Here is a 13,721-nt window from a genome sequence, read left to right on the forward strand (position 1 = left end):
TAACTTAACCTTAATAGACTTGGGACTTGGGACCAAATGTCTTGAGACACATTACTACCATTTGTTAAATAATGATGCACTGACTGACTTGTTAATATACCATTATGCTTCTTCAATGTGAGGCTTGACAGCTACACCTGCTAGGTGACAGCAATAGCAGCTGTAGCCCTGTGCATTAATGTAGATAACTGTTTTATCTAGATATGTTTTTAATAACATAAATAGGACATTTAAATCATGAAAAATCACTTCATGAAAAGACTAAACTTATTTACTCACTGTGTCATGTATTTATATCATGTGTATTTTAATAGGGTCTCACAAAATTACAGTGAAATAAGACTTGAAGAAAAAAAAATCTATATACTCTTTTTCACAGGCCAGCCATTCTGAGAGACTACACAGTGAATAAGATAAAGTGTATAAAAAACAAAATCAGAACTCTTGTGGAGCAGCATAAACAATGCTTGCACCAAAACCACAGACAGAAATGAATAAGAATGCTACTCTACAGTGGAATGCTAAAATGTACAGATAAACGTAGCATTTCACAATCTTCTGTTGGGACCATCTTCTATAACACCTTTTAAAATGTAAAAACACAACAGAAAGAAATATGTTTTCACGTGTTTTAACCATTTGAAGCCTGCTTCAAAAAAGTACTTGAAGACATCCTGGACTAATGCAGATCAATCCACTTTTTTTTTTTTTTTTCATCGTTTTCACATTCCCGTGTAACTTTAAATACAGATAGAGTTGTTCCAGTGCAAACAAACAAAATGCATTTAACATATTTAACCGTCATTTAATTTAAAAGTAAAAAAAAGTTTAGTTCAGTTTATCTGCTTAGGGATATAATTTAATACCATCATTTGAACTCTGACTACTTGTAAAGGTACGATGATACCGGTAAGACGTTATGGTATTACATGCTGAAGTAGTCCATATTCAGTAGTGTGAGAACTATTTGTAATAATACCAGTGTTTACATAGTTTTTGGGGTGCATGTGGTTTGATGTTTCAACTACCCACAATACACTGAACACCTGGATTAATACTCGCCTGCAATGCTGGTATGAATCTGAATCATTAGAAATGTATGATTTTCTAGAAGGAGGAACCCATACAATATAACACTCGCCCACCAGGTACTGTTATTACTTTGTTTTTGTTTCCTTCAAGAAGCACTTTGTGACAAATATGACAGATTTTAAGACTAAATTTCTTTGAGTCTTTAGGCCAAGTTTACCTCTCACCTGGTTTGTGAGTCATTTGGTCAGGCTAGTGCAATCTATACAGTATTTTCACACAGTATTTCATTTCCTTTTAAAAAGCACTTCACAACAAACAGGTTGAAGTGCTTCATAGTCAGATATCTCAGGGTCAGCAGAAGGAGCAGTGAATCCCCCCTGTTAGGTCAGTGATTGCACCCTCTCTGGCGAGGCTCTGTAGGAGTTCAGTCTCTCTGTCCACATTGTGCATCGTCTCCTGAAGCATGGCGCTCATGGGCAGGTTGTCATAATAATGTAGTGGCGCCCACTGCTGGGTGAGGTTGTAGCCAAAGCCTGCCAGGCTGACTTCATCACACAGCAGACTGGCTAAATCCAATGCAGAGACACCTATAGTAGGAACATTCTGCAGGCAAGACAACAAAGACACAAAATGTAATGAAGGAGGACAACACTATTGTCATCATCTTTAATTAGCCATTGTTTCTTTCCATTCTTGACTCAAATCTGTTTAGTAAGTACTGTTCCAGAAAACCACCATCAATAATAGTTTTATTTTCTGAAATCCTGTGTGGCTTCTACTTTTTTTTTCACATTCCTTAAAAGTAAACGTTTGTGCAGCTCTAATTACTGCATTTGTAATTATAAAACTACCCAAATAATACATTTTAGAATTCCAATTTGATATTTTCCCATTCTTTAACATAAAGGATATCATAGATCACTGAAACACTTCCCTGTATACAGCCATTGTATGCTGGTTATAATCAGATTTGACATTTCAATGTACTGTTCTGTCACCTACTTGTACATACATAATATCTTTCTTTATTTCTATTTGCCTTTGTTAACATTTGCAGATCTTGTTTTTAGTCGTTTGTCTATTACTATGCCCATCTCTACTGGACCTGTGTCAGTACATCTGTCCTCGCATGTGTGCACATATTTGGCCAATAAAGCTGAGTTTTATTCTGATTAGAACAGATACTTCACAAAAATACTCATGTATACATTATACTGAGTGATTGTTACTGACTTTTTAAGCTCACATCAGCTTTATATCACATGAAAAATTAACTCATTTGAATTAACATATTTCTGGCAGTTTACATTTTAAGGGAAAACTGTTTAAATTGAAGAAAAGGCAATATAACCACACTTAACACTAGACAATGTATAAATGAAGGGCTGTTCAGCAAAAATATGTTCTTCCTGTCTGTACGGCAATATCCAAAACTGAACACAGGAGGGAGCCTCTCCTACACAACAAAATTTGGGCAGAGCCGTGTGTAGGGAGACTCAGCAGAAAGGGAGAGAAATTAAAAGCTTTGTCTGAAACTTGCTCCCTGTCAAAGAGGACCTAGTTTAAAGTAGGTTGCCACTTTGGGCTAAAGTGTGGTTTGAAAACATGACTTGTTTAAAAAAGAAGTAGCGCCACATTGTTCATGATGTAACTACATGAGCATACAGGACCATCAGCAAGCTGATTGACTCTTTTGGAATAATTATAGTTATTCTATAAACAGCCATATCATTGGATCGGATTCCTTGTTATCCAGCTTTGATAGGTCATAAAATTAAAACCACTTGTTATGGAGGAGTGCTGAGGATGAACTGATGAGACACACAGCCTGACAAAAGAAGCTGCTCTGTAGTGTGGTGGTACAGCACTAAAAAAGTTCACTTTGTTTCACCATGGTACATGGGCACAAAGTATATATCACCTCACTGTCAAGTATCTTGCAAACAGCTGCGTTTTGAAGCATTAACAACATGTTGTGTCTTTTCTTCACTGACTTGGAAAACAAGTGCAAGCACTGGCCAGATCAAGATCTTTATGACACAGGGCTTTATGCCCACTTTTGTCCATAGGGGTTGCTGGAATCAACAAAGAAATCGAAGTTAGCTTTTAATCCAAATATTTTCAAAACAAAATGTATTTTAAAAAATTCAGAAGTGTATTTATCTAACTACATGCAGGTGGTAGTAATGATATGGCCAATACATTTAAACAAGCCAGTTAAAGAATTTACATTTTTCCAGAAAGAAAGCAGGTTCATGACTCTGTTTATTCATTTATGAAAATATTGAGGTAAAAGAAGCAGTTAGCAACATGAGCAGCAGCGGCCGGAAGCTGAGACTTTGAATGGTGTCCAAGTAATTTGATTTTATTTATCCATGTGCTAGTGGGAACTACCTGGGTAAAAAGTGTCTATTAAACATAACAGACTGTATTTGACATTGTGTTGATTCAGTAGTCTGCAACGGCTATAAGAACAGACAGACAGATAGCGACAGAAGCATCTATTACCTTGTCCTTGCCCCACAGGCGTCTTCTTGGTGGAGGGTATTTTAGTAGATCCAGTGCGGTCTCTCTGATGACTTTGGGGTTTAGAAGTCTGAACCTGTGGACCTCAAGAGGGATTTGATCTGGAACCTTCTGCCAGAAGAAGAGCCAGTCCCACAGAGGCTGCAACACAAAGGACACGTCCTAACTGATGGTAGAAAGTGAAATCTCTTTCTCAAGTCTACAGAACAGCTTTGAACCTTGATCACACAAGACCTTCTTCTGCAGTGGCATCGTTAAAATTCATTTATATGTTGAAAACAATATGTGGATGATGCAAACTCATTAGATTCATGAAGCTACTCATCATGGATACCAGCTAAGAGAGAGAGTTTGGCCACGCAGTCATTAACAAAAAGTAAACCAAAGACAGGTGGAAGTACAGACTATTTACATTGAGCTGGCTCTGACAAAAACAGAAAAGAGGTACCGGTAATAGTTGCAAATCATTAACCAAATCCACTTGTAGATTTTTGTTACAGTTTAAACTCTACGTAAAGATGTACTTTGTATGTCAGCAAACAGTGGAAGGAAGTAAAATATGTCCATATTTACCACATTCAAATTATTTGCGAGAAGTACTGACTATTGTATCTAGAACTGCATGTGTGGCTGGACAGAATTTCCTATAAAATACATCAAACCCAATAACATATATTTCTTAATGATTCTTCCAGAAGCCATATTTGAATAAACTGCTTTATCATCGGATTGGGGACAAAGTTAACTAAATAAACACAGAAACAAATTACTCACCACAGTGAGCTTGCTGATCATAGCAGAGGTCCAGCTTATGTCTACACCTTTATACACCACAGCTACAAACAAAGTGTGTGGGTCTGTGTCGGCCCAGTGGAGCGGTGTGCCCTCTGGGTAGCTCATCCTGATGCTGGTTCGACTTCCAACGTCAACACTGAACTCTCCAAGAGGGCCACTGTTCAGCCTGAATGAGAGAGAAACCTAGTCAGTGATTTCTAATATAAATGAATGAGTCACATGACTTTGGGGTACACAAGCTGAGAAGTGTTGGTGACAATTACTATCAGAACATCTGACACTACAGTCAAAATGAAACTTACATTTTGATTCTCAGCATACAGGTTTTTAGTCAAGTAGGCTTTAGTCAGTTTCTAACCTGATAATGGTGTCAAAACGGTCGATGAGTGTGCCCAGCTCCAGGCCTTTGAGAATGCCTCCATTTCCAATGATCACACAGCGGCGACATTTATCTGATGCGTTTCCCGGCTGAAATGCGGAGTCAGAGTCTGGCAGCTGTAAAGGACAATTCACGCATATACTCATGAGGTTTTTATTATTTAAGTATGGTACATAGAATTACACAAAGATCTACTTTTGTGTTGCTTTCCGCCCAAAAGGAAAGTAGAGTCAGGATCTTTGTTTTACTGGGTTGCCTCAATGTAGGAATTAGATGTGAATTTCATTATTAAAAATGTTTTTGTCAGCTAAACTACATTCGCATGAGCTAAATGTGCATGTTCCTCTTTTCCTAAGTAAACTTCTGCAACTCCTTGCACAAGGACACCTAAATTGAAAATAAGTGATTTCATTATGAAGTTTCCATTCACTTGTCTTTTTTTAGGTTTGTACGACATTTAGATGGAGACTTTGGAAAATAACCTGAATCAGTCCCATTTCCATGCTGCTAATTACCGCTACTTAATTCTCTATCAAAATGACTTTGTACCATGTAGCTGATTATTGTGATGCTCAATTTGTGTCAAAACAGCAGTGTGTACTTGGGGGTCTTGGACACTGGACCACCAATCGTAGACAGGCAGTCCTTCAGCTTCAAGTGCAGCCAGAAGTGATTTTTTCACAAATCTAAGTTTTGTTTGAAGTTTCAAATCAACACTGTCAAAAGCACTCATACAGACATCCTATATACATGATGCCATCAATAAAGCCGGTGATAGTGTTTCCTTCTTTCTCAATTTTAAAGTTGTACCTCCATGTAATAAATGGAAATTCTTATAGATTCTTAGTATTTTTCCTAAAAAAAATGTGTATTTCAGTTCCTGCTCTGTGTCTACCAATGTTGGTTTGTCTGTTCCTTTTAAGAGAAATGAGCCTACCAGGTTTATCATGTTACGTCGGCTACGTCGGAAATATTAATTCGAAGCTGCAATTTTTCCTTCATTTGAGGGGGTTGTAAACCACTAAGCTTCATTCTGGAAAAATTCTGGAATGCTCATTCCAGACAAAAGGCTTGTTGCAACATAGTGGGGGTTGAAACGTTTAAAGAGGTTGCACTTTATGGCCACATATGAGATGATGTGGTCAGAGAAGGTAACGGGTGACATATTAGAAATGACCATGTAACCAGGGGAAGGGATTCTTAATAGACTGTTCATAAACATTATATCATATTGATTATACCATACTTGAGTGATTGTAGCAAAAACTTGGCAGTTACCAGTATCTTCAATTTGTGTGGGATTTAAAATGTTTTAGACAATGAAATAATACCCTTACCTTTACTGTAATAGCTGCGCCTCATCATGTTCATAAACAGTTCATTCCATCTAGAGATGCAGCTGCCTGATCATTGGTTGAACAGGTTTCTAATATAAAAGGAAACCAGCAGGCCTCTGTAGCCAGCTAGTTCTAGTCATCTATAAGCTACTGATGACTGTTAATGATGGTTACAGTTTACAGTTTATCCAAAACATACGATTAGAGCTGGATTAGATCTTTAACTGTGAGAACTGATGGCACTTTTAATAGAAATATGATCAGTAAAAATCAAATTAAAGATGTGTTTATTTTAAATGTTAAGATTAACTGTATCAAAAGTAAATTGCATGCTATCAGTTAGAATATAATCAGAGATATTATACATTTCCTTTTGATCAGTCATAAATGAATTATCTCTGCATTGTGAATCCAGTCAAAATATCACATCATTGTTTAACATAGCAACCCGCTACAAATTGAACAGATGAAGGGAATAAAACAGAACAACTCATAAGATGTTCCACTGGGAAACCTGTTGGAATTACTGTACATATTATCACTCGCTTATTGAATGTGTTGCAAGATTAACTGTTACTAAATCAGCTTCCTGACTGTGAAAAGAAATAACACATATGTTGTGACCACCCTAAGGAAATAAAAGATAGGAGAACAGAGAGCGCGGCAGAGCAGTTTGGAGCATGAGACATTGCGCACACTCTGTTCTCCTTGCAAGTAAAACTGATCGCTTGATTGTCGTTCTTTCTCTGTCTAGTCTTTGTTTTATGAATGTTTTAGGTGTTTCAACCTGACAAAACCATGGGTCCTGGCATTGATGTGACTTTGATAGGTACCATCCAACTTAACATTATTGTCCTAAAAAGTACCACTCCAAAAAAAAACAAAAAACAAAACAAAACAAAAAGAACTGCTCAGAAATGTTCTCCGGTCCACAACAAGCCAAATCCACAGAGGCCCAAACCCTCAACCCACAGGACTGTCGTCCTGGTGCCAGACACCACATGTACCCATGCCCTGAAGGGTGAGAGCTGTTTTGGTGGCATGAGGGGGGTCTGCATACTGTTAGGCAGGTTGGGGTTAAGATTTTACTGCAGTGGCTGATCTGATTTTACATTAAACAAATATAACAACAGCTGTGGCGTACCTGACTATATCTGCATATGCCGAGGCACCTTTCAATCGAGGTAGGCTTTTCCTATGTCATGCAAAGCTTTTGGTGTGTTTTGGCATTTCCATTTGTCACATTGTTTACTGCTTACTGAATTCCCCATAACTTGATGTCTTCGCGACACCTACTCCTCTCGTGGTCCATCTTCAAATAAAATAAACATATTCAACATTGCACTTAGACACCATAAAGTAAAAGGTTGTATTATTCACCTTTTTAAGAAGCTCCTCTACTTTGCCCTGAAGACCTCTGAACCCAAACGGTGGTGGATACTGGAAGAGATCGTCAGGGAATGGAATGTCTTTCCACAGGAAGGGCAGGGTCTCTTGACTGGAAGCGGGAAGGATTTCTAACAGGCTCTGCCTAGTTCTGTCTGGACGACACTGACCCTCCAAAACCCTGTGGACATACTCGTGCACCTGCTGCAGAGGTTGTGAAAAGAACATGTCAGCTCTAAAGTAGTGACGTTAAAATGTAATTTCTAAGCCACTTTGCTCTGATATCTTTAGATAATTGCCACTTTGGCTTGTAATTTTGTCTTTAAATTGCTTTTGTATGGTTTCTGTGTTTTCTTCCAATTTCAATTTAGTTGTATATATGCCCTTTCTTCATTTTCTCCCTTACTGACCCATAGTTCTGTCAAGAAAGAGTTATCTATATTAAAGTCCCAAAATCAGAACAGTGCTCAGGACAGGTGAACAGCCAATGGTAACATGATGGCTTGTTTCAAAGCACGTCAGGAAACTGACACAAAAACAAGTGGCGGGAGCCAGTCATTGTGTATAATATTACAAAGAGCAGTTTTCAGAACTGTCAAAGACTCAGTTTTTGTGGCTTTTCACAGAAGAGGAAGTTGAGTCAAAAAGTTCTGTGTTTTTTCTCTGAACATCAATCTGTGGCGATACAAAGTATTTTATTTTGGGATTTTCTGTAGTGTTGAGGCAGTTAGAACTATTATATTGATATTAATGTTCCACTGTGGCAACATAGAGTCATAATATAAAAAGGTTATTAGGTTATCCATGTTTATTTGTCATACAGCCTATGAACAAACTGAAACCACGTTGTGCTATATTTAGCAACATGGAAGATTAATACAGATTGTTCTTTGAAAGGTGTCTTTTTATCCAAGTTTCAATACCAGTCAGCATTCTTAATTCCCAATTTGATCAAGCCACTTCATGTTAATTTTAATTATGTAAGAAAAAAACTTTCTTTCTTCTGACAAACAGCCACACAAGTTTGTCAAACACTTTGATGAAGGAAATATGGCAAAAAAAAAATATTGTCTACATTTAGTCATACCATCCTACTCTACAAATGTACCTAAAAAGCCAGAAAGGTATTGGTAAACAATCATCATTCACTCAAATAATTAATAACTTATCTTATCACGCTAAATTCTAATTACAGTGTTTGGATCATTTCATTTGCGCCCTCAGATTAAATCAATTTATTTTCTGCCTACAGACCATTGTGCAACCATCTCTAGCTGTTAACAGCATAAGAAACTTGAGACAGAGTTTGAAGACTACAGAATCCAATCTATTATCCCATAAATGTCCCAAGTCCAGCTAAATCCCAAACATCACTTAGTGTCCTATGGAAACCATGGGTACCAAACAACCAGCCACTTATGTAAGAGCAACTAAACAGGTATCCTGTTGGGCGGAAATTAATCATTTGTTCAAGATGTTACATTGTTTTTTTTCAGCTTCACATATAACTTACATAGTCTCTCTGATGTTGACTGAGTTTGTTTGGCTTTTCTCTAGCTCCATTATGAATTCTCTATTGTTCATGTGTTTTTTTTTTCCCTTCCATTATATTGGAAGCATCGGAGTCAACATGATGGTCTGCACACTGCCAACTTTAGCTTCGGCTCTGAATGCTGAGAACAGTACAGCGCAGAACTTGAAGGCCGGAAAACTGTGCACCACAAAACGCCCACTCTCACCTTTCTATGGACAGGGTTGACATGCCAGTCGACAGGCTTCCTTGTCTCTGTCTCAATCCGTGGTAGAAAGACTGATACCAAACCCAGCAAACCTAAAACCAAACACAGCAGTAACACACGCCTGAACACACACACACACACACACACACACACACACACACACACACACACACACACACACACACACACACACACACACACACACACACACACACACACACAGGGATGGAAGAAAAGAAGCATCCGGTTAGAGTTTGAGGTCACATTGTTAGTGCTATATTAAATGCAATAAAGTGAATTTTTGTTTAGTTCACTGGCTGACATGCAGTAGTTACCCTGTGTCACTAATGACACAAAAATAACTAAGCTGTAAGAGAATACTGAAGTGTGGAATAAAATATCTGCATGACGTCCATGGGTGGGATCCTGTAATCCATGGATACATCACGTATTTGCATAGTGACACAGAGAGTCGCCCTGTTATCACGTCTGTTATCAGTGGTTTGATTGGTCTGATATGCAAACAATGCACTAAGGCCAATGTAAATGCTGTGCAAATTGACAAACATGAACACACACTTGACTTCCACTATTCCAGACTGGATGATGATAGTGATGGTGATGGTGATGATGATGATGATGATGATAATGATGATGATTAAAAAAAAAGGATTTGATTTTACATGCACATCATGTTAATCTTCCTTATGTTTATCTTTATAATTCTATACATTTTATGATAATAATAATAATAATAATAATAATAATAATAATAATAATAACTTTCCGATTCCCAGCACTGTTGCTCATCTGGATGTCATCAGAAGATCCTGACCTTTGACTCATAAGCCTTTCGTCTTAAGAACAAAAAGGCATGCAAGATGATAATTAGGCCATGGCATAAAGAGAGAAAACAGCTAACATGAGTGTGACTACCATAATGTCTTGTGTACCATGCTCTTAGCATGCCATGACAGAAGCAACAAGTTTTGTGTGTCTGAAGTGGTGTGACAAGTTGTAAGAAGAGAAATGCCAACAACCTATAGAGTGATAAACTGATAGTAGAGAAAAATCTTACCTGACCTGGTTGAAGAATCAGACTCTCAGAAGGAATGCAATAATGCATCCAGTGAGTGGCTGTTCTACAACTACTGTTCATGAACATAATTCACAGCATTGTTCTGTATAGAAATCCACATGTTCTGTTTTCATAAAGATACAACGTTTGATAAAGACATTGTACTGCACTGTATCATCTGTAAATTATTAGTCTTTTCAAACTAAAAGCATGGTTATTCAACTAAGCTTCAAGCTATTCAGCTCTAAATCATTCCAGGAGAGACCATGTGCTTGCTGGAAGAATGCTAATGTAACAATGATATGTTGCTGGGAAAATATGGTAATGACAAGTAAAGGTTCCTGGGGCACGGTGGCTCATCTGTCAGCAAATGTCATTAATGGTATAATAGCTATCTCATGGGGGATATGGTCTTTTCAGGCTTTCTCTAACTCAAGTTCTGCTCATGAAAACTGGAGGATGGCAGTATAACTACTTCCTAAACTGTCACAGAAGCATTTAAAGATGTTTTTCTCCACTCAGATCAGCTGTTACTTGATCATAGTTTGACAAACAGGTTTGACTTAGTGTGATAATTAATCTGCAAAACAAACACACAGCTGAGCTTTTCATTGTTGTTGCCTCAGGGAGAAATGGCAGCTTTTGTCTAAAAACAGTCCTTCAGACACATGATACTTGACTGTGCTTTGATTTAAACTCATGGCATTTGTGTTCACTTCCAAGCCTGTATTTTAGCTGTTAAAGTTGCCTTCTAAAGTCATAAATAAATATAAAGGCAAACTGTACTGAGCAAGTAGTCATAAACAAACTGGCAGTGGCCATAAATGATACTGCAGTCCTCCAGCTGTCTGTCTTGTCGGGTGTGTCTATCTATCCTCCACTGTTCAAAGGGAACGTTAGGAGTCTTTGTGCTATGTTATGTTTTGCCATCATCACCTGTTTGCAACCCAGCGTTTAGGAAGCTTCATCTTGATCTCATCCACATTGGATTCTGGGAACTCCTCTGGTTTCACTGCACACCTCTGGAGCCCTCTGGCTCTCAAGGGTCTTGTCCTGGACCAACAGAATATATTTCCCACATCAGTGAACAATGCAAGATGGGATACTAAAACAGCAGCAGCAAACAACTTACTTTTTTTAAATTAAGCTCAGACATCTCACAAACCAGCTGTTTGGTGTAATGCTGGCAGTTATGTTATGCAACGGAGCAATTTCTAATGGTGGGACATGCAAACTGGTGTTATGTTAACAGTTGTTGTTGGCACCTTTCAATACAAAGATTCTTAGGGATCATACTTCAACTGGAATGTAACTTTGTTGTAGCTTATGGCTCTACTTTAATCTTAATCCTATAAAGCCTGACACGTCAAAAAACAGCCAGAAAATTCTATTTTTTTTGGAACTGAGCCCCCCCCCAAATTTTTTGCCTTATCATTTTGTTTATGATATATCTTTTATATCGCATTTGATACATTGGCAACTTTCTGCTCACAACAATGTTAATTTTAGATACAAAGCAAATTATGCCCATAACATTATGAAAATATAGAACATTCCAGGCAGTTTTTCTTCTTGTTTTCTTTTTTACCAAACGCTTTTCACAGCCTTTTTATTTCATATTGTGGTCGGCACAAAAACACCTTCTGTTCTTGTTCAGGCAAAGATGCACCTCACACTTCTCACAGGAGACATGCGAGACGGACTCCTGTCTGATTGTGTCCCGAGTTGTTGCTGTTGGGACCTCAGCTTCCACGCTTGTCTGGGCTGCACTTTCAACTTGATAGTCTTCGCCATCACTGCTTTCTGAACTTCCATCGTCGAGTACTTTCTTTTTTTCTCTTCTTCCTCTATTCTTTTTGACATTACCAAGTAATTATGCACTGATTCAATACAGAACATATATTTAATCTAAAAGTAAAAATATAAAGGTTATTCTTACTGCATCTGTAAAGATTTTCCAAAAGTGTGTGGATGAATTAATGACAGCGGCCATTTTTAAAAAGCAAAACAAAAATTCATATAGACAGTGGAGATTTTAAAAGGTGCACTATATAGTTGGGGGGGGGGAATACATCTAGTCAAAAGATAAAGATCTTCAGTGATTGATCCTTTGTGCCTAAACAAACGCTTGGTTTTCATGCCACCTCTCTAGTTTAAAAATATGTCTATCTATAAAAAGAACTGTACTAGTGGAGTGTGATAGCGTTGTTATCATTGTTAACATGACTGATGAGGGCATCTTAACATGAAAGCAGTCTGTCAATGTCGTAGCTGCATGAGGTGGGGTTCAAAGTCCAGTAAGTGCTCATGTGTACAGTAGTTTTGTAGTAGTTACCTAAACACATCACTATTTACGACTGGTTCATGAAATATTAATCTTTACCTACCTAGTAACTTCATCTTTATCGAAGAATCATCTCTTAAATGTAGCTAGCGGGCTAGCAGCCACACAGTTGTGAAGCAGACACTCGAGCACAGTACTGGTACGTCAGGGCTGCAGTTATTTTATTTAAATAATTTAACCAATGTCTATGGGCCAGTACCCTTGCCTTCACTGTCGTTAGCAAAAACTATGATGTCCGACTTCCATGTCTATATTCAAGGGTATGACTTAACGTTACAATTAGGATACCTGCTACTGCTGAATATTTTGGGTGGTTTCGGCACAAAAGTGGTCGAAGAACTGGCCCTTTTCACGACACTGACGATGCGCATTACGGCCCACAGTGACCGACGCGCTGCTTGAACCAGCTACCTGCTAAGCAAACCGACGTGTTTCTGCCAGATCTGGTGGTTCAGCAAGGCGTCTATTGCATTTTTAAATTACATGGCCTACAAACAACATCCTGCGTTGGGGCTCGGCTGTCGGGATTATCAACTCCACTGGCAGTGAGCAAGGCAGGCCCAAATAGTAGCGTTAACATTGTGTGGCAGTGAAGAGCAAAACATACAAACAAAAAAACAATGCAGCTAAACTTCAGCACTTCTTTCTCCTAGTCGAGCCATTAACCGCTACTCTCACACGGAGGTGGGACCGTTAGCGGGCTCACTGCTCAACACCGAACGGTATCGTTAGGGGCTAACCACAACTTGTCCCCGTGGTACTGTAATCTATAATATCTTTCCTACGTATTGACCGATTGACTCACCCTTCAATGATTCTGTAGTTTATCCATGTCAAATCTCTCCTTTACAGTACAACTGATCAGCTCGTCATCCCGCTGCCCTTTATGCGAGCTACACTCCTTCAGCCTCCTTGTTCGTCGCCAGCCTATCAGCGGCCCGGACGGTCGGCATCATTTCCGCTCCTTCGTCCTTAGAGCCCTCAAGCGTCTGACATGTGAGGAGATCTTAGTACCAATGTGCTCACTTATTTAATTATTGAGCACAGAAATAGAAAACACTCTTAGGAAAAAGCATAACAGGTTTATTTCACCAAACAATAATAA

The 13,721-nt window shown here is 38.4% G+C and overlaps 1 protein-coding gene across 2 annotated transcripts; it reads right to left on the minus strand.

The window, feature by feature from the left end:
• Positions 1-283: 283 nt before the first annotated feature.
• On the minus strand, positions 284-13,565 carry st3gal5 (ST3 beta-galactoside alpha-2,3-sialyltransferase 5). Of its 2 annotated transcripts, none has more exons than XM_037076421.1 (8): positions 13,422-13,565; positions 11,209-11,325; positions 9,195-9,315; positions 7,450-7,659; positions 4,712-4,848; positions 4,333-4,519; positions 3,541-3,699; positions 284-1,635 (listed from the first exon to the last, which is right to left on the minus strand). In XM_037076421.1, exons 2-8 carry the CDS (start codon positions 11,238-11,240, stop codon positions 1,384-1,386), a joined length of 1,098 nt encoding a protein of 365 aa, XP_036932316.1. In that variant the 5' UTR covers positions 11,241-11,325; positions 13,422-13,565; the 3' UTR covers positions 284-1,383. The 2 variants fall into 2 exon arrangements, with proteins under 2 accessions (XP_036932316.1, XP_036932317.1); XM_037076422.1 differs by lacking the exon at positions 13,422-13,565 and adding an exon at positions 12,660-12,808.
• Positions 13,566-13,721: the final 156 nt, after the last annotated feature.

Source organism: Acanthopagrus latus, chromosome 18 (assembly GCF_904848185.1).
Source record: "Acanthopagrus latus isolate v.2019 chromosome 18, fAcaLat1.1, whole genome shotgun sequence".
In the NCBI taxonomy this organism is placed as follows: Eukaryota; Metazoa; Chordata; class Actinopteri; order Spariformes; family Sparidae; genus Acanthopagrus; species Acanthopagrus latus.

Excerpts from the sequence above, each read along its gene's own strand:
- st3gal5 (XM_037076421.1), bottom strand. The coding sequence starts at position 11,240 with ATGAAGCTTCCTAAACGCTGGGTTGCAAACAG. Across the intron at positions 9,316-11,208 it reads AAACGCTGGGTTGCAAACAG|GCGTGTGTTACTGCTGTGTT; the intron begins GTGATGATGGCA and ends GTGTGTGTTCAG. Across the intron at positions 4,849-7,449 it reads TAGAGGAGCTTCTTAAAAAG|CTGCCAGACTCTGACTCCGC; the intron begins GTGAATAATACA and ends TGTCCTTTACAG.